This window comes from Styela clava, chromosome 8 (genome assembly GCF_964204865.1).
Source record: "Styela clava chromosome 8, kaStyClav1.hap1.2, whole genome shotgun sequence".
NCBI classification, from domain to species: domain Eukaryota; kingdom Metazoa; phylum Chordata; class Ascidiacea; order Stolidobranchia; family Styelidae; genus Styela; species Styela clava.
In genome coordinates this window covers 20,053,363-20,075,485 of record NC_135257.1, presented here as the reverse complement: position 1 = coordinate 20,075,485, position 22,123 = coordinate 20,053,363, and the positions used below count along the sequence as shown (strand labels likewise).

General features: G+C 35.8%; 1 protein-coding gene and 1 long non-coding RNA gene across 2 annotated transcripts in view; both read right to left on the bottom strand.

The window, feature by feature from the left end:
* LOC144425610 (uncharacterized) overlaps positions 1 to 22,123 on the bottom strand; it is a 76,010-nt gene that overhangs the window by 5,672 nt on the left and 48,215 nt on the right. The gene's annotated exons all lie outside the window — the stretch shown is intronic.
* LOC120345272 (zinc finger Y-chromosomal protein-like) lies at positions 246 to 14,518 on the bottom strand. The gene is made up of 16 exons (XM_039414652.2): positions 14,334 to 14,518; positions 13,211 to 13,338; positions 12,352 to 12,412; positions 11,683 to 11,832; positions 10,558 to 10,642; positions 9,792 to 9,836; positions 9,502 to 9,569; positions 9,075 to 9,234; positions 8,057 to 8,157; positions 7,212 to 7,370; positions 6,277 to 6,386; positions 5,567 to 5,650; positions 3,994 to 4,105; positions 3,491 to 3,649; positions 2,580 to 2,696; positions 246 to 1,257 (listed from the first exon to the last, which is right to left on the bottom strand). Exons 1-16 carry the CDS (start codon positions 14,391 to 14,393, stop codon positions 1,168 to 1,170), a joined length of 1,689 nt encoding a protein of 562 aa, XP_039270586.2. The 5' UTR covers positions 14,394 to 14,518; the 3' UTR covers positions 246 to 1,167.

Genomic DNA, 22,123 nt, shown 5'->3' with positions numbered 1-22,123 from the left:
TCAACTAGAGTGAACATTCTTCTTGCAGAGCGTTACTTGCTCCCAAGGTGAAACTGCTCTATGATAAAATATCCTGTCAGTTTGAAAACCACGTTCAATCATAAAAAATAGGATAGCCTTTTGGATTAACACCTCCTCTTGCAGCTAAGGTGTGAAACTGCTCCATAATAAGATATCCAGTCAGTTTAAAAACCACATTGAATCCCAAGACTCCCCCATGATTGCAGAATAACAAATTTCAAACAGGAAAATTGCTAAAAAAAAATCACACCTTTTAATGAAAAGCCTTTATAAAAACAGAAAAAACAATAATCAATCAATAAACTCGTCAGCTGTTTTGAAATTCAAAAATGTGCAGCGGTTCATCAGGCCATGTCAACGATTCCAGTGTGCCGATTAACACTGCATGTCTAGTACAGTACTTGTCGGTCAAAAAAATATCTTTCGGGCTAGAACAAATATAAATATTCGGCACGTGGATGAATTAGGCATGTGAAATTGGATTCTCTCGCCCAAAAGGCTTCCCAACCAACTTACATAAATGGCCTTGTATGAAATGATTTTATAAACAACTCGTAACTAAGGATATTATTCTAAGTCAGGGGTGGGCAAATTTTGGCACTGGTCAGATCCGGCCTACCGCACGTTTGTGTTTTAGGCCAGTATGGTCTTGTGCATACATCCAGTCTTCAGTAATGATAATTTATCCACGCTTTTGTTGCTTTTTACAAAACAAATAAACATACACCGAAGTTTTTCATCCAGCCCACTTGTGCCTAATTTTTAATTATAGTTTGTGTGGATATAAGTTTTGAAGTCTGGGGATAATTGCATATAGTTCAAATATGGTACGAAACTTTGCTTGGAAAAAAATGAGTTGAATATCGCTGAAAATAACGAATCGTCAGCCGATTTCCCACATGTCATCTGCACCTGCGTATACTGTGCCACTTGGTACACTAGATGTTTACGGTTTAATCATATGACGAACCATGACCTCTCATCTGGTTACTAGTCCATGTCGGGTATGGAATTAGTTAGCCAGTTATTTGTTTTCGGATGCATGGACTTGATGATGATAATTTACCGTGGTAAAAATGATTATCATTTTTTCAATTTGAAAACACCAGCCCAAAACATACAAGCTTGTATGAACCAATTTTCCTTTCAAGTAGTGTCCATCTCACCGTTACTTCTAGAATAAACCATATCTTGTATTATTTCTTCAATATTGCTGCCTTCTGAGCTGCTAACAGCCTGCGAATGAAAAAAAAGGCAGATTCTCAAATTAAAAATGAAAATTTCGATGATTAGTTAAAAGAGATAACACCATGAAAAAAGTATAAAACAGAAGATACTTGGTAATTTAGAGCTGAGATCTGAAGCCCGAGCCAGACTTTTTGGGTCGAGTCGGGCCTGAAATGCCAATCCTTACGTTCGGGTCGGGCTTCTCTATCGCTGACTTATTTTTTAATAAATATATATTTTTATAAAAATATATACTTAAGTTATGTGTGGATACTAAACAAAGGAATATTTGTTATAAAAGAAATAATTTGAATAAAACAGAGAAGAAGCTGTAATGGACCTTTCCCCGACCTTTGACGCCCGAAAATATTTTTCCTATACCTTACCATACCCGGCTCGGGTCGGACTTGCAAATCTAGTTGATTATGCGGGGTCTGGTGGGGTTTGATACCCACGGGCCCAAGTCAGGTCGGGCTGGAATTTTTGGGCGCGATCTTACCTCTACTTGGTATCCAAAAATTCCACCCAATTGATAACCAAATTAATCATAAGAGATTCCTTGTCATGTCAGTGTTTTTTACTCGATACATTGAACCCTATAGGGCAGTGATATTGAACCTTTTATCGCTCGTGACCCCCATCCGGATGCTTTCAGCACTCATGGCCCCCTGTTTATCATTCCAGTGGTATTTATAGAGTTATTTGATCAGTAGATTCCAAACCCCATTATGTTCACACACTTTATGTTCAACAAAGTGAAAAAACCATGTTAAATGACTTTTTTTGAGAAATTGAAACTAGGAAGGACAAGAAGTTTCTTGTGAAGTTCAAATAAAATCAGTTTTGCACCTTGCATACGTGGCCCCCTTGCAACTGCTCCGTGCCCCCTTTGGGCGGGCAACAGGCCCTTGGTTGGGAACCGCTGCTATAAGGCATAATTATGTCAGAGGATTTCAGCATCACTGGTTAGATGTGGTATCTTTGAACAATCAAAGACCATGTACCTGGTATTTATCCCCATACTAGTAACTGGACCAGTGGTACTCAAGCAATGGAGCGTGCCCCACAAGTCTAGGCAATATTTTAAGGGGACGTGATTTTTGATTTTTTTTTAAGGGGAAGCTGACTAAAAATGTAAATATTTATTAGATTCGATCATTTACATTTCTTTATTTATTTTTCCTAATTCAGTCTTTCTTTATTCTTGAGGTGGGGGGCAAGACCTGAGAAATTCTAAAATGAGGGCGTGGCTTATAAAGTTCAAGAACTATTGAACTAGAAAAAAAGGCCATGGTCCACCATTATGAGTGAGCTAAAAATCAAAATCTTACTTCATGAGATCTCATATGCCTCCTTAAATCATGTCGCACGGCGAATGTTTTGTGACAAACTCGACATATTAAGGAACGATCACCTGTGTGTTTGCTTTCGTGCCGTTTAAGATTAATCTGGAAAAGAGTAATACATTATTTGACAGGGTTTTTAGTCATCCCTGGTGCAACGTTCAAGTCACTTTTATTAAAGACTTGAAGCAGGGGTGTGCAACCTTTAATACAGGAGGGTCAGATAGAAATAACTGAGTGAAATCATGGGCTGCACCTCAACATAGGCTGAAATTTTGGATATTGATCTTGTGACACGCAGCATGCGAATCTGGCCACGGGCCGTAGGTTGCCGACCCCTGTTCTAGGTATAGCAGGTGTACCAGGTTATGGTTAGGCCATGATTTCAGGTACAAATACTATGGGAGTCACTTGGCTAGTCCCCAAACTCATATAAGAACTGAAATAATAAGTATTGGTATGAAATTATGGCCTAACCCCAACCTGGTACACATAGTATGTTCCAGACTTGCGGTGGCCGCCATCTTGGTTCACATACTTCGGGAGTACCCCCTGGGTAAGGTAACAGACATGAGGTTTGCATATCTAATCTACAAAAGGCCTCGGTTTATCACATAATGAAAGTGTTTTATCAGCTTTCCTAAATAAATACAACTCTCCTATTACTAAATTTGGGTTGCGCGAGACTAACTTCCTATCTTTTCTCTATGCCTTTATGCTAGTGGATCCGTATGCTGCAAGGATATGCTGTAGCTGGAATAAACATGACTATTCTATCCAATTAAAGAGTCCAGCTGCACACTAACACAAATGTATTTCTGTAACGTTTCGTCCGACCAGAGTCGGACTTCCTCAGACAAGCAGTTTACAACCAAAAGTTTTCTCCTATCACTGCTCACCTTGCTAGCTACAGCCAATCCACAAAACGAGCATACATGTCTCTTCTCGCTCGAGTGGGTCCTCATATGATCATGTAAATGGGAGGATTGAGCAAATTTGCGACCACATTTCGAGCATTTGTGAGTAGCTTTCTTGAGGTGGTGAGAATTAATATGAAGCTGAAGTAAAGTGAAAATTAAAGTGTGATTCGAAAATAATAACTGAAGTTTGGAGGTATTTTGAAAGCAGTGTGCTGATATGAAAATTACATCCAATGTATGTTCTGGGGTTAGGACAGAAATAAAACTTAGAGCAAAAAAATAAATAAAGGGAGTCTAATATATATAAATGTATATTGTATCAAAACTGTAACTTATCATTATTGAATGTCAATGAGGTTGGATATATTATATGACGTCTGCGCTACGTGAGCCCTGTTAATAGCAAAAGTTAGAAACACCTCATGAAAAAAAAATTGCATCATTTGCAGATTACAACTACAGAACGAACCAGGCATAGTCACCTTTAATCCAAGTTTTGAACTGTATGTTTTATCACATTCTCCGCATTGAAAAGGTTTAGCAGCCGTGTGTGTCCTGAAGTGATTGTTCAAATCCCGATCATTTGAAAACACACTGAAATGCACAAGACAAATCATAACAAAAATAGTCGAAAGTAGAACTGGCCAACCTAGATAAAATTCGTATGACCATTCTTATGCAATAAAATGTAAATGTAGACAATATAGGACTTAATGTTTATCATTAGAAAAGTCATGATCTATACCAGGGATGTGCAACTTTTAATACCAGAGAGCCAAATACAAATACCTGGTTGAAATCACCGCACCCTTATTTAACACAGGCTTCCTAGTAGTTGCACGCACAAATATTTTGGGTATTGATCTTGTGACACGCGTAGTTCGCTTCGCACAAGCTAGCTGTTGGGGTAAAGTTCTAGGTCAGGGGTCGGCAACCTACGGCCCGCATCCGGCCCGCGGAACACTATAATCCGGCCCGCGACGCTTCACTGAATTATAGTAACAAAACATCCGTTTTGAGGAATATATTCTTTAGACTAAATTATATTATAACCTAACAATGATATATTTCACAATTACTCGTTTAATGAGCATATACTTTAATTATAATTGGGCAAATGGCAACATAGTTAATGCTAAGTGCAAAGGGTTCAATGGCGCTGAAAATATTCAAATGGAATTTCATGAGATGCAATGAGGAAATAAATCTATATTATATCCGAGAGATGTATCACTGCTTGATTTTTATTATAAAAAGTACCATCCGTTCGGTTTTTCAACTTTCTAAAAATATGTGCGACCCGCCAATGACGTGCAATCTTAATTTTGGCCTGCGAGCGACAAAAGACCCCCGTTCTAGGTAATAAATTGGCCTCAGATATAAGCTTTGCAATCCAAGAAATTGGAATTACTCGCACATAGAAAATTGCACTGAAACTCGTTTAATTAAACTAATACCAGATTAAACTCGTTTCGCGGGCCGAATGCTATTTAAAATTTGCGCTATTCCGCAGGTCCCTAAATTTTCCTTTGTGGGCCGCATTCAGCCTGAGGGCCCCAGGTTGCACACCCCTGCTCTATTCTGTACTCTAGGTGTTACTGAAAATCTGTTTGCACGAACATATAGCAGTGATGTCTCTCGAAACACCACAAATGTTGGATCTCTCGTGCTCAGGTGACTGTGGGCAGATTTATTATTCAGTAGTGCTTATTTATGACTTTACAGTTGACCGAGCGATATTGGTATATACCTTATTAAATAGGGTGTCCATAAAGTCTTTAATTTTTTTTTCAAATTGCAAAGAGAATTTATCAACACCATATATTATTTTGGCCCTCACAGATGTATTAAATGAAGTGAAAAAACTTAAACAATTACTGATTACATAAAGTAAAAACCTGGTTAAGATATATTGAGAACTGACTTCATAACCAAATTGAAATTGTAAAGGGACTTTATGGACACCCTTTGTTGAGGAAGTCAAAAATGAAAGCTACAGAACTGCGATGGTGAGCTAGTGTTTATGTTTATTAGACATCAAATGTATTTACAGACCTCCCACATGTCTGGCACTTGTATGGAACTCCATCCAACATATGACTGAATTTGATGCAGTGGTTGTAAAGTTTGACTTTCAATCTGAAAAATTTAACACACTTTAAAAAAAAAATTACTGGCTCATCATTTCAAAAACATATATTTGTGTTAGTTTGCAGCAAGGCTCTTGAATCACATAGAATGACCATCTTTATTTTTAATATCTTGATACAGCATCTTTGCATTATACGCATACCATACGGATCCACTTGTGCAAAAGCATAGTGCAGCGGTTCTCAACCTGGGGAGGGGGGGGCATGGCCCACCGGAGGAGCCGCAGAGCAGTTGGTGGGGAGACACAATGCTAGGCGCAATACTGATTTTACTTTCACAAGAAAACTTCGTTCTCCCTAGTTTCATTGCTTGACAAGGTTATTTCACAGCGTGTTTTCACTTTATTGAGCATGAATTGTTTGAACATAATGGGATTAAGAATCTAGCAATTAAAACTGTCTCCAAAAAACAGAACCTACTAATTTCTAATCACTTCTGTGAAAGTGAAACAGATTTATTTAAATCGTCAACTTGTGTATAATTGTGCCCAGAAGTTTCAGTAACCCAGGACGTTTTGCACAAAAATTGTGTTTTCTCTTAAATATGTTTCAAATGGCCTGGGTCCTATTTATGTGGTCACCCTTCAACTATGTTTCTACGAAAACAACAAGTACCGGAATTCTTCTCCGCAGACATTACAGGAATGCTTTAAATTCCCAGCTTCTGTGTGAGTTAGGATATGTTTCTTCAACGGCAAACGATGGAGAAATTTCTTTCCACAAAACTAAATAGAACAATCATTTATTACATTATGTGGCCAGTCTACTGATCATTACAGAACAATTTAAGTAGTCGATTTTGCATCAATAAGATGTAGATTGTTCACTACCTATGTATGGTATGGCAATCCACCAAAGCCATACCGACAAGTGATGGATCACTATCAATATAGAGTAAGATAACAATCTTCGTTTTTCAGCATTACCTCCCCATTTTTCTAAACCATAAACCAGTGGTTCTCAAATGGTGGGGCGCGCCCACAAAAGGGACAATTTCTTGCGAGGGCATTAAGGTAAATAAAAATATTAGTTACTGTAGATTTGACCTTGCCGCCTTATTTTGGATATTTACGTTCCATCCACGTATTTTCAGTGGTTTTTGAATAAAACATACTTTCACCCTTATCATCTGTTATTCATAGCTTATTGTTAGCTAGTTGGAGCTGGAGCATGAGACTGGACAAATTCAAAATAAGGGGCGCGACTAAAAAGAGTGAGAATCACTGCCCTAAATCGTTTTAACTTTCAGTTAGATATTAAAACCTTGTGTTTCGCTACTTGATAACCAGATTCGGTAATACGCGGCTTCCCTTACGCAGTAAAACTGTGTGCTTACTTTTTTCTCATAATATATGTGCAACTGATTTTCACTGGCTGGGAAAAATATATATCAAGCAACTCGGCGGAAAGTCTACACCAGTACATCATTGTCAGCGCCTCAGCGGGATTCAAAATCTTTACCTCCAGAGTTGTTGAATGCCTAGCATATCTCAGTGCTTATCATGGGTGAAAAAAAAGTACAGAAAATATAGTACAGTACAGAATCTTACCTGGCATGTCAGGCTATCATCAGCAGTGTGCACTTTCCGATGATTAGTGAAACACTGTTTACTTGTGTAAACCTTCTTGCATTCTACGCATTCATATGAAATTCTCTTACTACGGGGCTCACAGGTGTGGAAAGCGCAGTATTCTATGGAATTGAAAACCTGAAATAAAATAAAGTTTAATAGTGGATCATGAAATCGTTTAAACTTAGTGGCGACTATGGGTAACTGCAGAGTTTTGAGATGGATAAATTATCATTCTGCTATTTGAAACATTTGACAGTTTATGTGATGATGTTATTGTCTGGTTATGAGTCAAGGATCTGTATATGACAAAAAACAGGTAATTGCAACAGATTTGTGAACTTGGATAGACAGGAAAGGCTTTTTTTTTAATTTCAAAAGGGGGGGTTTCCGACCCTGGGGGTCCTCTCCCCCCCCCCCCCCCCTGGATACACTCGTGATGTAGTAAATGGATTTAAAAAATTCAAGCTGGTAACTGGGTCTAGGTTGCAATTATTTGATTGGGTGATCACACCAATGAGGTGTTTTCACACTTTTACATCTCTAAGGCTCCCCTCTAAATCAGTGATAATGACGGAATGACTTCTATAAAAAATCTGAAGTTTGAAACATCTGGAGTCAGAAGTCTAAGAAGATGAAGTTGTAATCAAAAACTACATGAACTAACAAGTAGGCAAGCAATCCTCTTGTGCATACTTACTCCATAGAATTTGAACTTTCAAACCATCCTTGGGTAATCAGTGGGACAATGCCGACATAGTTTTTGACACAAATGTTCTAACCATTCTTCCATCCAAAAAGACTTATAAAGTCTACAAACTTACCCTGTTACATTTTTGACAATGATGAGATTTCTCGTGTTCTCGTAACATTGATAAATTTTCACATTTCATTGCACAATATGAACAGGTATCAGAAATTTCATCTGCAAAATATAAATTTTGTGGGACTTCAGTAAGAATAAAGCTAGTTGGATATTGAGTTTAAGATATTTTTGTGTGGAGTGCGTAATTCCACAGGGCGAAAGCTCAAGCACACTGAGATCCCCTGGTCTAAAGCCTTGCTTGAAGGGCAAGTTGAAAAGAATCTATAAAAACTTCAAATAAAGTCATGAACTGCTTTAATTCTTGTGTAAATTGGAATCTACAAAATCAAAAATCTATGCAATAATTATTTATAGTCTAAGTATCTTTTGGTACTTTTATGGCTGGTCGTAACTTTGCTCATGGATTAATCTCCTTCATTTCTGAGTTCATACGACCTCGCAATTCTTTGGCGCAAAAGCTCAGGAAATGTAAGAACCCCCTGGTCTAACTAAAGCTTTCTTTGAAGGGAAACATGGTATCCATAAAAACTTTAAATACAGTCACGAACTGTTTTAATTTTCGTGGAATCTACAAACGCACAAAACTACGCAAAAATTCTTCGCCCTTTACTGGCCGCCGGTAACTTCTCTCAGAGATTAATCCCCTTTATTTTTAAGTGATTATGCAATACCTAATACCAATGTTCCCTCTAATTTTTTGTAGTATGTGTGCGCAGAAATTTTGGTGTGTGCGCACTTTTTTGGAAATGACTAATATTTGTGCAAAAACCAATGAAGAAATTTTGGCGTTCTAACCGGGTAATGGGTGGGCCAACAACAAATTTTCTCAACCTGCCAACCGAGAACATTGTTACATTACATCGAAATACGTCTATGCGCAGTAAATCTATGCGTGTGCGCAGCCTCTGAAAGTTGTGTGCGCGAGCACACGCGCACACCTTAGAGGGAACACTGCCTAATACCTTATTATGCTTTGATCATAACTCCAAAAAGAATAAAATTCGTGGAACGTCTACCTGGATTTACAGTGTTTAAGATATCCTTGCAAATATGGTCGGCTTCATTTTCTTTTGTGGAAAACGACACACCACAGTCTTTGCATGGAGGTATTTCGTCTAATTGGCCGTGACGAAATAAAGCGTAATGCTCTGATAGACTGCTGGAGTTGTTAAATACCTGGTAACAAGAGAAATATGTTTTTATTAATTATTTTATAGTTCCTAATGCTGATTATCAAGTCAAAATAAACTTACCTATATAATATGATGAGCTGATGGGGGGGGGGGGGGGGGGGAGGCATGAGTGCCAAAAACCTCCAGAAGTGGGCTAAGAGCCATAAGAGGTTGGGAACCACTGCTGTATCAGTCAATAACAGCGTTGTTCCGAGCGTAATAAGAATTTAAATTACTGTTTTATCTTTACAGAAAACCAATTGTAACATACCTTGTTGCAGTCCAAGCATTTAAATTTCTTTGGTGACATATTTACTTCTTTTAAATGACAGTTGGTGTCTGAATAAAAAATATTCACAAATCAAAATGCACAGAATATTTAAAACTCTTCTTCATGTTAGGGGGGGGGGTGCCAAATAGAAAAAATTGCAAACATTTACAAGAGAGCTGTTTGGCTTTTTCAAATGAAAGTCTCAAAAATGTTTAAAAAATTTGTTCGAATGATTTTCAGAAAAAATTTAACCGCAATTACATAAAACGTAATTAAAAAAAATTACATACCATTGGATTCCACTACGACTGTTACTGGCTCTTCAATCTCTGCATCTGGAACAAAAAATTCAGTTTTAAAATAAATGCTAATATGCAGTAGACAACGTGAATGTGAGGTCAATTGTAAGTAGGAACATGCGTAAGCAAAGTTGGAAGACTTATCACTGAATAAGGTCATAAGCAATCATTGAAATGAAGAAGTTACTTCAATTCGTGCTAATGATTTGGGTGTCTGCGATACTTTCACTACTTATACTTCTTCCATGCTTTTGTGCCTGGGGATTCGTTTGCATGTAATGCAAGAATGCTATAGCAAGAGAAAAGATAACTAACTTCAATATTCTATAGTAAATCCTTCAGACACACACATTTGAAGAATATTTTGAAAGGTGTATTCTGAATAGTAAGTTATATTAATTATGACCATCCATCTCCAAGACTTGAGACATGTTAGAAAATACTTTGGTAGAAAATTCTCCAGACATCCTTAGACATGATCATTGGTGCAATGTCATGTATATTACAGAGAAAAAATGTTCCAGAAGTGTGTGTACCAATATGGAGGTAACTAATTTTGTTCACCTATTTTACATAGATAAGTTGTGTGAAGGGACTGAAACCCATGGGCAGGGGGTATATTCACCTGGCTAACACAAAAGTCCCTGAACTCGTAATAGAAATAAAATCGGAAAGAAATTATGACCTAACCCCGGTACACACACTACGAGAGAACCGAAAAAAATTACTCTAATGCAACTTCTGGCAACACTCTTACCATCAATTTCATCTTGCTTTTCGTTATAAACTCTACAAATATCAATAAGACTTTGAATTTCATATTCTTTTGAAAACTTTTCAACCTAGAACAAGGAAACATTATTTTTTCTTTTGGGTTTTCCATACAGTCACCCAATCATGTTCAGATTCAACTTCATTTTAGTTTGGATAGTACAGTTTAAAAAAGTAAGAAGCAAATAGTGGTGCTCCTGAAGTATGCGAACCAAGATGGTGGACATCGAAACGTAGCATGGGTAACAGGTTAGGGTTAGGCCATAATTTTATTCCAATTTCCCTTATTTTAGTCCTACTATGAGTTCAAAGACTAGTCAAGTGCCTCTCGTAGTATTTGTACCTAAAATTATGGCCTAATCCGAACCTAGTACACATATTACATTCCGATGTCCGCCATCTTGGTTTGCATACTTCGGGAGCACCACTATTTGCTTCTTACTTTCTAAAAGGCAACCCTAACCTAGTACACATATTACATTCCGATGTCCGCCATCTTGGTTCGCATACTTCAGGAGCCCCCAAATAGTCTTATTTCTAATTACTTTACATAGAAAAAGAGTCATCCAGACCAGATGTTTTAGCGCAGTGGTTCTCAAACGATGAGCACTCCACAAGGGGACGTAGACAATTTTTTGAGGGGGTTTGAAGCTAATTAAAAATAAAAATATTTGATAGATTTGATCTTGATTTGGATATTTGCATTTCTTTTTTTTAAATAAAACATACTTTCGCCTTACTACTGTTTATTGTTAGCAAGTTATTTCTAGGGTGATGAGGTGCAAGACTCGACAAATTCTAAAAAGGGGGCGCGGCTTAAAAAGTTTGACAACCATTGTTTTACAGCACTTATGATTTCTCAATTATTTTACACTTGCCAATTTAGAATGCAGTCTCATACCATGTTTCATAACCGACAATTTATTGGCAAGAAAATCTACAAAATTAAAAGCAAGGCTATAGAGTCAAAAAATTTTTATCTAACTCAGAGCTATCACAAAACCAGACTCTAAAACTAGGTTTTAGCAGAAATTGTGATCCTGATTTTCAGTTGAAAATATCTATCACCACAATGCCTAAGAAATAACACTCAGATATATTATACCCTTACCTGTTCGAATTTATCTTGAGGAATCTCAATCTGCCCAGTATAAAGAAACTTCAGAATTCTTTCAAACATTTCAGGTTTGATTCCAGAATATGGAAGCTTTACTATATCATCTGGTATGCCCCGTGCAAAAGGTATGGGACATGAGGCTTGCTAAAATGTCCAAAAGGGATGCAAAATTTAAATACATTCAAAAATATGATATATTTGATAAGTAAATTCTTGATTTAGAATATTTTTATTCGAAAATTCCTCATTTTAAACATTTATTATTAGATGCTTGAGCCAAAATTGAGACTTCTGGTATCAGTTATAACAACGCTTGGTCGTTAGGATTAGGGCATAATTTTGTTCCGATTTTCCTTATTTTAGTTCTATTACGAGTTTAGGGACTGTCTGTGTTAGCCAAGTGAATATACCCCCTGCCCATAGGCGTCAGTCCCTTTATACAACTTGATGTAAAGTAAGCGAACAAAATAAGTTACCTCCATATTGGTACACATACTTCTGGGGCACCTGCCTAATCATCTAATATGCTTTTAAAAATCATTCCATACAGAATTCGAATCTGCGAACCACACAGGATAAATAGATCAAGTGTTTTCCTAAATTTTTAGGACTATACGCAAAATTCACCATCTATATTGTCGTATGATAGCATCACATACTTACATTAGAAACTTTTCCCTCTTCTGTCTTGTGATCGCCATTTAGTATGTCGTTCCCACTAACTCTGAAATTTAAAATGTTTCACAGCCAATTGGGGATATTAACATACATTGATAGGGAATTAAAACAAATATATATTTTTTCAACTGAAGAATGGTGAGCTACTATTGAATTACCAAAATAAGGAAGACTCCTAAAATATTTTTCCCAACAGAAATTTCCGCAATATTCAGATACTTAAAATTATAATACTTTGAACTTATAAAAATATTATTAAAGTACAGTTTACAAAAAAAAATTGGAACGTGCTTCTGACTCCTCGCTAACCTAAACCAAGCGTTAATACTACGAAGATCTGTAGTAACAGATTATATGGAGAGATTCATTATTTCGTCAACCAAAATATACAGTCATCAATAAAATAGCAACAGCAATAAAATTGTTTTAGTATGGACAGGAGGGAGCGATACGACCCTACGGTCATCGAGGACAGCTTCCAGCCAGGAATGGCCATAGCCGAATACCAAACTATTCTGAAAAATCATTTTCGAATCTGAAACTCCGAATACATTCGAAAATCCCCAATATATTTTATTCACTTTCCTAAAATCCATGGACATAGTAATTATTAGGCTTAATAATATTATCATTGTAAGCAATTAATACAAATGGAATGTGTGATAATATTGAAATTAGTAGTTTTCTTGCTTCTAAGAAAAGAGACACGATAAACATACAGTATTCACACCTATGAATTGTGGTGTATCTCGGCAAGCACAGGAAAAGAGGGGGTCAGAATAATGTGGTGGAAATTGATGCAATGTCACCAATAATGAGACAGAATAAATGCAGATCTTCTCACCTATTTTCCCCACAAACAGTAAACTTCTTCAAAAGTGTGTAAGAAGCAATCTTTAAAACACAGGAATGAACGTTCAAATAAAATCCTTCAAATCCTAACACAGTGTCTGTAGTCGTTCCCTCTTTTGCCTGAAATGGAAAGATAAATCACTTAAAATATTGATAGGATTTTATAGTTATCTTTGGAGATAAGTTGATCTTAATAAGGTAATATTTTTGTTTTGAAGTACTCATTTACATATTACATACATTACAGTATTCGGGTCTAACGAAGTACACCTCGCAAGTGCTTAAATACCGTCAAACAAAAATATGATAAAAATACAGCCTAGCTTTTTTTTAATAAAAGTCTGTCTCTAACAGAATGCTAAAATTTATTTGGCATGAGATATACATGCTTAGTTGAAAATTGAGTAGATTTTATTTAACTAAGCAACACGCCTGTCAGGAATTTTATACCACGTCAGACAGACTATTTTAAAAAAAAACATATAAATCAGTTTCGGCAATTATCGCATCGCGTTTTTGTTTAGCATTATTCTAAGGAGTTTACTTCACAGCGTTCACTCCACTAGACTGGAATATTTCGGTATTACAGTATTATGGATTTTTATATTTATCCTGGTGGAGGAGAAACATCGACAATTTGGCCCAATCATACAGCAAACTACACAAAAATAATGGTGATGAGAATGTGATAAAAACCAAATTATTCCTAAGCTGGATTGATTCATTCGTCTTCTGGTGTTAGCTATTCTAGCAATAAAAAAAGACGGGTCTAGCAAAGTAAACTCCATACAGTACATCAACTTCCTAATATAAAATTTCAAAAATAGGTACTACTAAACCGACATCTGGGCATAAAATGAAATATATTTCTTCAGTTTGAAAATCAGATATTTTTTTTCATCGTGCAAAAATGAATGTGAAACAATAAAAACACATAAAAATAGGAAAAAACGGAAGACATTGAATCTAGCTATTGATGAGGGGTCGCGAAGGACTCGGTGAGTCATCCAGTCAGCGACACCTTATTGCCAAATTTAAGCAGCAAATACAGGAAAGAAACAATTTCTCAAGTTGACTTGAGATCGACTTAAGACTGTAAGATACAAAATCAATACCTGCTTCCAGAGATCCTTCATAAATTTGCTGCAATACTCGTTGTCAGTAACTGAAACCATTTTTTATGATTATTAAGCCACAGACTTGAAAGGTGTGGGAAAGCTAAATTGGATACATCGTTCAGAATTATTTAATACCAGCCGCAAAGCAAGCAAAAGTTACCGCGATCAAAAACTGTCAATCAAAATAGCCGAACATACTAAACAAACCAAGCGCACTGGGGCGATAAATAAAGCAGTCGTAGTCTCTTTTATGTGTGCATTTGCATTTTTTCTTGATTTTTCCAATTTTCAGTGCATGCATTGGTATGTTTTGTGAACATTTTCCCAAGAAAATATGCTTATACAAATATAGATATACTTAAAATATTTTTCGAAAAATTACGGTCGTCAGATGGCGCACATGAGCAGTAAATAAACAGTATGTTCTTCGCGTGAGCGAATCCACATTTCACCATGGAGCCCAAGACGCTATTATCGAGAGAAAGCGAGACGAAGCAGTATGCTTAGAGTCATATCTATTATTAAAACAATTTTTTGGTGTTTTCAACGGTTTGAGATTGCTTTGAACTATATAATATAAACATTTAACTTAGTTGAGTTTGCCTGGCATTTTATTCATAATAGTTATCTTCCTATCTTACTTGGGCATAGTGTAATGATATAGTGTAATATTGCCCTGGGAGACACTCAGGTTGTTAGCCGGAGATATTTGTTTAAAAGCAAAAAGGCAGTGTTTTGAGATCAAATAAGACTGTATATTTATTATCAAAGTCAGGTTGTCAACAAATATTTGATTATGGCATTTTGGGTAACTTTTACATTTATGTATTGTAGTGTTCCCCTTCATAATATTGCATATTTTTGCTGCCTGTTTCATCATACTCAAATATTTTGTAAAAGTTATAAAAAAAAGGTTGAAGTTATAAATCAAAGCTTGTGATCTCTACTAATTGATTGAATAAATATAATTTGTTGGCTGACGTTAAGTAGGATTAGCATTCTAAGTGGAATGAGAGAAAAACTCCTATAAGATAGCCTTATCCTATGACAAACAGCTGGTGTGGCGCATTGTGCTAAGCATCAGGAATACTCTCACCATGCACTTCTAATTACCATGCGTGGGTCGACAGGTTCGAATCACGTGGGGAATAGTTATGTGCTAGAGCAGTTGTTCCCAATCTTTTATGGCTTGTGGCCCCCTTCCTGACGGCTTTTTGCACTCGTGGCCCCCCTGTTCACCATCCAAAAAACTAGACGTGTTGAATTGTATTATAGTTTTACGGCCTTTTATGGAATGCAAAAACAAACCACAGACAAAAAGGTTCAAGGTTTTTAGTATACAATCAATCAGAATCTCGGCGCAGCGGTGTGGCCTAACGGGCTAAGCGTTAGGAATACACTCACCACCGCACCTCTAATTACTCTGCGTGGGTTCGCAGGTTCGAATCCCATGCAGGGATGGTTATGTGCGAGAGGATTGCTGGACTTCTCGCCGTCGTTGGGTGGTTCACGTAACCGCTGGTCGGTTACGGCTTCCTCCACCACCAAAGTCCATGCTTTCGAAAACAAACAATACAGTAAAAACTAATCCCATACCCGACTTGGAATGGTAACCGGACGAGAGGCCGTGGTTCGTCATATGGATAAGCCGTCTTATCGGCTTTCCTCTCCCCCGGGATAAATATGTAAATCCTATCCTATCCTATCTTGCGCTTGAGACTGTCTGACGAGGTTTCTTATATTAGGCAACATCAGTGATATGGCCTAACGAATGTCACTGTCAAAATCAAAACGGTTTCTAGATTTTGTTTCCTCCAATAGAAACCAGATCTTGGCCAATGTTGCTTTCTTGTCAAATCGAACTCACTTGGCAGCCAAGAAACCAATGTCAACTTCTTCCACCTGGGGATGATTTTTGTCACAGTGGTTTTGGAGTTTAGATGGACGTAATGATTCATTGCTCATTACGTGGCCTCCGATTGAGACCACTGTGCTAGAGGATTGCTGTACTCCTCGCCACCCCATGAGGGTTCACGTAACTGCTGGTCCTCCACGATCAAGTCCATGAAACAAATAACTGGCTAACTAATCCCATACCTGGCATGGACTGGTAACTGGACGAGAGGTTGTGTAAATATGATAATCCCATCCTATTATTAGTCCAAGTTTAAAGGTTGTTTGAATATGGTCAACCAGTTCTCATTACATATGAAGGTACAATACAATATCCTGTTAATGTTCCACCTCTAATTTTGTGATTCTGTTTATCTTGGGTAAGGTTATGTCACCCCACCTTTATTTATCTCATTTCTAAATAGCAGGATAGACCCACACCTGACATAATAAAAACAGAAGCATATGAAGCAGAATATAAACAGAGATTTCTTGGTGGATCAAAAATGATTTGTATATAATATACTTGATTCTTATATTAGTGTTTTTGTCCAGGAGATTTTTGTTAAATTTTTCTCATTGTCCTGAAGGTTTCTATGGAAGTATACTCTTATCTGTACATTGTGTATTCTTTGTACTTTCATAATTCACAATATGTCTTGGCTCTTCCAATTATATAAATTATTGAGAAACACTTTTCTTATGAGGTGTTCACACCTCTCTTAACAAAGCTGTAGGCAAGTTTTTAAATGTCAATTTGGTAGAATTTCTTTTTAAACTTAATGTTCTGTGTCTTAAAATTATTATCATAGCATAATCTGTGATATCTAAATAATGTCAGATAAGTATAGTATCATTATTTCATTTTTTTCACCAACATGTAAATATACTTTGTACAAATAATATAAAAAAACAACTTAAAATTACATTTTAGGGTTATCAAGCTGTGACACTGTGGTTACAGTAATTAGAAAAAGAAAAAAGTCAAACATTGTAACATTGAAAAAAGTTTTCAGCAAAAAAACAACCAATAGAATAATTATATAACGTTATCACCAAATGAGTTTATCGTACCGTGTTCAACTCTTTTTGCACAAAAATACTGGGAGTATTTTTGATTCTAGAGAGAAAAGACCATGAGCGAGTGGGTGAACCGAATTAAACGGAGATTTTTATTTGCTTAAGGCGTGTGAAGATGTGCCGGTAACTTGATAACGTAATCCTTTTCAGTACGGTTGACAAATAAAATAAAACAAATATTTGACATAAAACATATATTCAATAAAGCATGAAGATCTGTCAACAGATAAGGTAAACTTGGATCGTTGTTTAGAGTAAGCTAGAAATTACCTAATTTTGTTTTTTAAATAATTAGATTATCGCCCCGCCTTTTAATCCTGACATGGGCAAACTACATCTCCTGAGCCAAATTCAGTCCGCTGGGTAATTAAATCTGGCCTGCCTGATGCTATCATAACCAAACTAAAAGAAAATTTTTATCTAAAAAATAGTTCAAGGTATTTGTTGAGATTGCGATAAAATCCAGTTTAGCATGAGCAAATTTCATTCAAACAGCTATTAAAAGGTGTCCGCTATCCGAATTTTCATTTCATGGTTAACCTATCCATCCTTAGCAAAACCATGAATATATTATATATGTACAGTTTTTATGTCGCTCCAGAAGTATGTGTACCGATATGGAGGTAACTAATTTTGTTCGCCTACTTTACATCAAGTTGTGTAAAGGGACTGAAACCTATGGGCAGGGGGTATATTCACTTGGCTAACACAGACAGTCTCCAAACTTGTAATAGAACTAAAATAAGAAATATTGGAATAAAATTATGGCCTAACCCTAACCTGGTACACACACTACAGAAGTCCGCTTTTATTTTTATTGTGCTCTTTTGCCTAAATGGCTAATAAAAGGAAATTCAATTGATTGATTGATTAGCGATATCCTATCCTCAATAGGTATATCCTTAATTCCACGTCTAGATGTAACTCTTGACCAAATATTTAGAAAACATAAATTTTATCATAAAATCCTTGAACCCAAATATTTGCCCACCGGTATTAAATCTGCAAAAAGCTTATTATAGGAAATGAAAAACAAATAAAAGCCTCACGACAATTCCCAAGACAATATGGATAATCTATTCTTAGCTCAGCTGTTCTAGCTTTTTATTTTAAATAAATGACTGTTTATTTTGCTAAGTTAGTAGAGTTAAAACCGAATCGAAGATTTAAATACAATTAAAAATATATAAAATGATTTTATAGCAACAAAAAAGCATAAATTCAATTTCAAATAATACAAGTTTTATCAAACTTTCGAGCATTATCGGCTTTTTTGTTGTTTAGTATAAACATCAGACCTCATTTTATCAAGAATTCTTGTGACATTTTTTTATAAGAAGATATGCTGAAAGCAATGTCATATGTATTCACGCAGAAGTAAAAAAGCGATCTCATAGCAAAGTGAACACTGAATTGCCAAAAGAGCTACTTAAATTATAAAGATTTATGGTGGTTTAGTGCCAAGAGGCCCATTAGCTTAAGAAACATGCCACGAAAGAAAGGCAATTTGGTGCATGACCTTATCAAAATCATTTAAAGGCGCAGAGGTGTGAGAAGAATTTAGTTTGAATGTCAAATTGTTTAAATCCTTGTTAAAAGCAAATTTGGCAAAGTTTCCTCATAACTAATTGCACATTTTCTTACAATAAATGAAATTTCCCTATAGCTTTTGTTAATTTATCCTGCTGTTTGGCAAATTACTGCAGTTATGTTGCCAACTCATGCATCAACTTCTTCCAGTAATACTTCCTGTCATACATTTCCCATGAGAATTATTAGTTTATTACTAATACTTTAAATATGATGGGAATTTTCATCATAAATGTGATCTCCTGTACATTATTGCAACTGGCCCAGAGCCTTGTTCTGGAATTATTACATTGAAACTCGAGCAATCGCGGAAGTTTCTGAAATACTTAATTTGGGGCTCCCGAAGTATGCGAACCAAGATGGCGGACATCGGAATGTAATATGTGTACTAGGTTAGGGTTAGCCAATATTTTTAGGTATAAATACTACGGGAGGCTCTTGGCTAGTCTGATAATAGGACTAAAATAAGAAAAATTGGAAAAAAATTATCGCCTAACCCTAACCTGTTACCCATGTTACGTTCCGATGTCCGCCATCTTGGTTCGCATACTTCGGGAGCACCCTTTTTTCTACATATCAAAATAAAGGGGGGAGGGGCGTTTCTGAGTATGACCAACAACTCCTCCTGGCTACGACCCTGGTAACATTAAGACCATTTATATGTAACCTTATGTATAAAATTGGTCAAAGCTATGTTTAGAGCAAGCCATAAACTTGGAAAACATTTCCCATGAAAAGTGCATGCTATTTTGTGAAATTAGCTATTTTCAATGTGAAATAATGATTGCTGTCATTTGGATGGATTATAAATCAAAAGAGATATAAAAATTGTTTTATATTATTTAAATTACCTAACTCGTCCTATGATAAACATAAGCAATAATAAAGAGCAGGAGATTAGTAAGGATGATATGACAGTACACATAAGACAGTGATGAATCAGTTGTTAGAATTTGTTCTGATTATATCTTTAATATTAAAACTATTTGAAGCTAATCGAAACTATTCTAGAGCTGTGTTTAAAGCAAACCATAACCTTGGAAATATATTTCCCATCCGGTGACCGTACATTTGAACCCATGTACATTTGAACCCATGCGTATATCCACAGGTTCAATCTATATGCGGGTGCTAAAACCCATGGGTTAGGGTTAGTATGGGTTTAACTATCCGTGAAACAAAAAAAATTCCATAGGTGCAATAGTATACAGGTGCAATTGTCATGGGTTCAAATGTATGTGGGTTCAAATGTAATGGAACCTTCCCATCCAAATGTACATGGTATTGAAAACTGTACTGTATTTTGCAAAATTAGCTATTTTTAATGATAGAATAATGATTGCTGCCATATAGATAGAATATGAATTAAAATAGATCATTTTTATAATCTTTAAATTACCTATTTTAGCCTATAGGGTAAACAGAGGCAATGAAAAACAGCAGAAAATTAATAGTAATATTTTGACAGTTCACATTTTTAATAATGATTACTGTCTTATATAGATTATGAATTAAATTAGATTATTTTTATAGTATTTAAATTCCCTAACTTAGCCTAGGGTAAACAGAAGCAATGAAAAAGAGCAGAAAATTAATAGTAATATTTTGACAGTTCACATTTTTAATAATGAAATAATGATTACTGTCATATATAGATTATGAATCAAAATAGATAATTTTTTATAATATTCAGATTACTAGCCAAAGATACAGAATTAAAATCAGAGGAAATGGTAGAAATTGGTGGAGATGACATGACAGTGCATATAAGACAGTGATAAATTAGTTGTTAGAACTTGTTGGCAAAACAGTGTTATAAAACTTGTGGCAACATAAAGTCACCACAAAGCCACACAATCGTCTCATTAAGACTGTTTACAGGCAACATTGTGACAAAAGAAAGTGTAATTGAAACCACGCACTCATTGTGACAAGACAATGTTTCTCCGCCCGTTAGTTGTTTACCGTTTGTTGAAGAGTCTTTGTTCGTCAGTTTACAATTAATGACTTCTCAAGTGGTTTTCAAACCCACCAGTGTCGCGATTAAGAAATCTCTAAGGAATTGAAGCATGGTCACTATGAACTGGTACTAGTTGATGTTTTAAAAATTTTGCTCAAAACAAGTCTCTTAGCTAGAAGCCACTATATGTGTACGGTGTCCATTTATCGATACCATATATTTAATTGCACTCACAGATGTATTTAATGAAGTAAAGATACTTGAACGATTACTGACTAAAAAACAACAAACCTGGTCAAGATATATTAAGAACTGACTTCATAACAAAATTGAAATTGTAACAGGACTTTATGGACACAGTGGTTTCCAACTATTTGTGGCTTGTGGTCCCCTTCTGGGCTTTTCGCACTCATAGCCCTGTTTATCATTCCAGTGGTATTTATAGTGTTATTTGATCGGTAGATTCCAAATCATATTAGGTTCAAATAATTCATGCACAACAAAGTGAAAACACTCTGTGAAATAAACTTATCAAGCAATGAAACTAGGAAAAACTGGAAGTTCTCTTGTAAAGAGAAAAGTAAAATCAATAAGATTAGGAAAACTACAGTAACTATAATGTTCTTAAGAGTCATGATCAGATTCCAAGTATTTTACTGAATTTACATTAACCCCATGTCGTAATTTACCATCAAATCCGGTTTACTCCCAAAACAACACTTGAAGTCAGCTGGTATTCATAAAAAAGCTCTTCCTCCATCACGAGCCAACATAAACTTATTTATTTACTTACTACAATAATCAAAAGAGTTCTGAAGTGCTTTCAAGGGCATTTAACATCATGTGGTTTTCAATATTTACACAAAGTCTAACTCAATGTTGTTTAAGCAAACATATAATTGTTCATTCTTATTCCTTTGTTTGTTTTGCATTGTTACTTTCGATTGCAATGATTTTATTGGCTTCAACAATAAGTATTGAATTCCTCTTTTAAACTGAGGAAATAGCAACTCAGCAAAGACCAGGGAAGAGAAAGATTTAATTTCTACAAAACAATGTTAAGAAAAAAAGGCAAAATTACATATTTTTATTGAAATAGAAAAAAGTGCAGTCAATAATTTAACCTACTGATCTATGTACATTTTTAAACAGTGGGGCGTTCCCCACAAGGGGGTCGTAGACACTTTTTTAGGGGAGTAAAGCTAATTAAAAATAAAAATATTTGTTGGATTTGATCTTGCCCGCCTTATTTGTTTTTAAAACT

What these genes read in the sequence shown, in the direction of transcription:
- LOC120345272 (XM_039414652.2), bottom strand. Translation starts at nt 14,393, where the DNA reads ATGGTTTCAGTTACTGACAACGAGTATTGCAGCAAATTTATGAAGGAT. An exon ending in AATGCTTGGACTGCAACAAG is followed by an intron (nt 9,235 to 9,501) that starts GTATGTTACAAT and finishes TCTTGTTACCAG; the next exon opens with GTATTTAACAACTCCAGCAG. An exon ending in ATTGTCAAAAATGTAACAGG is followed by an intron (nt 7,371 to 8,056) that starts GTAAGTTTGTAG and finishes ATTTTATTTCAG; the next exon opens with GTTTTCAATTCCATAGAATA.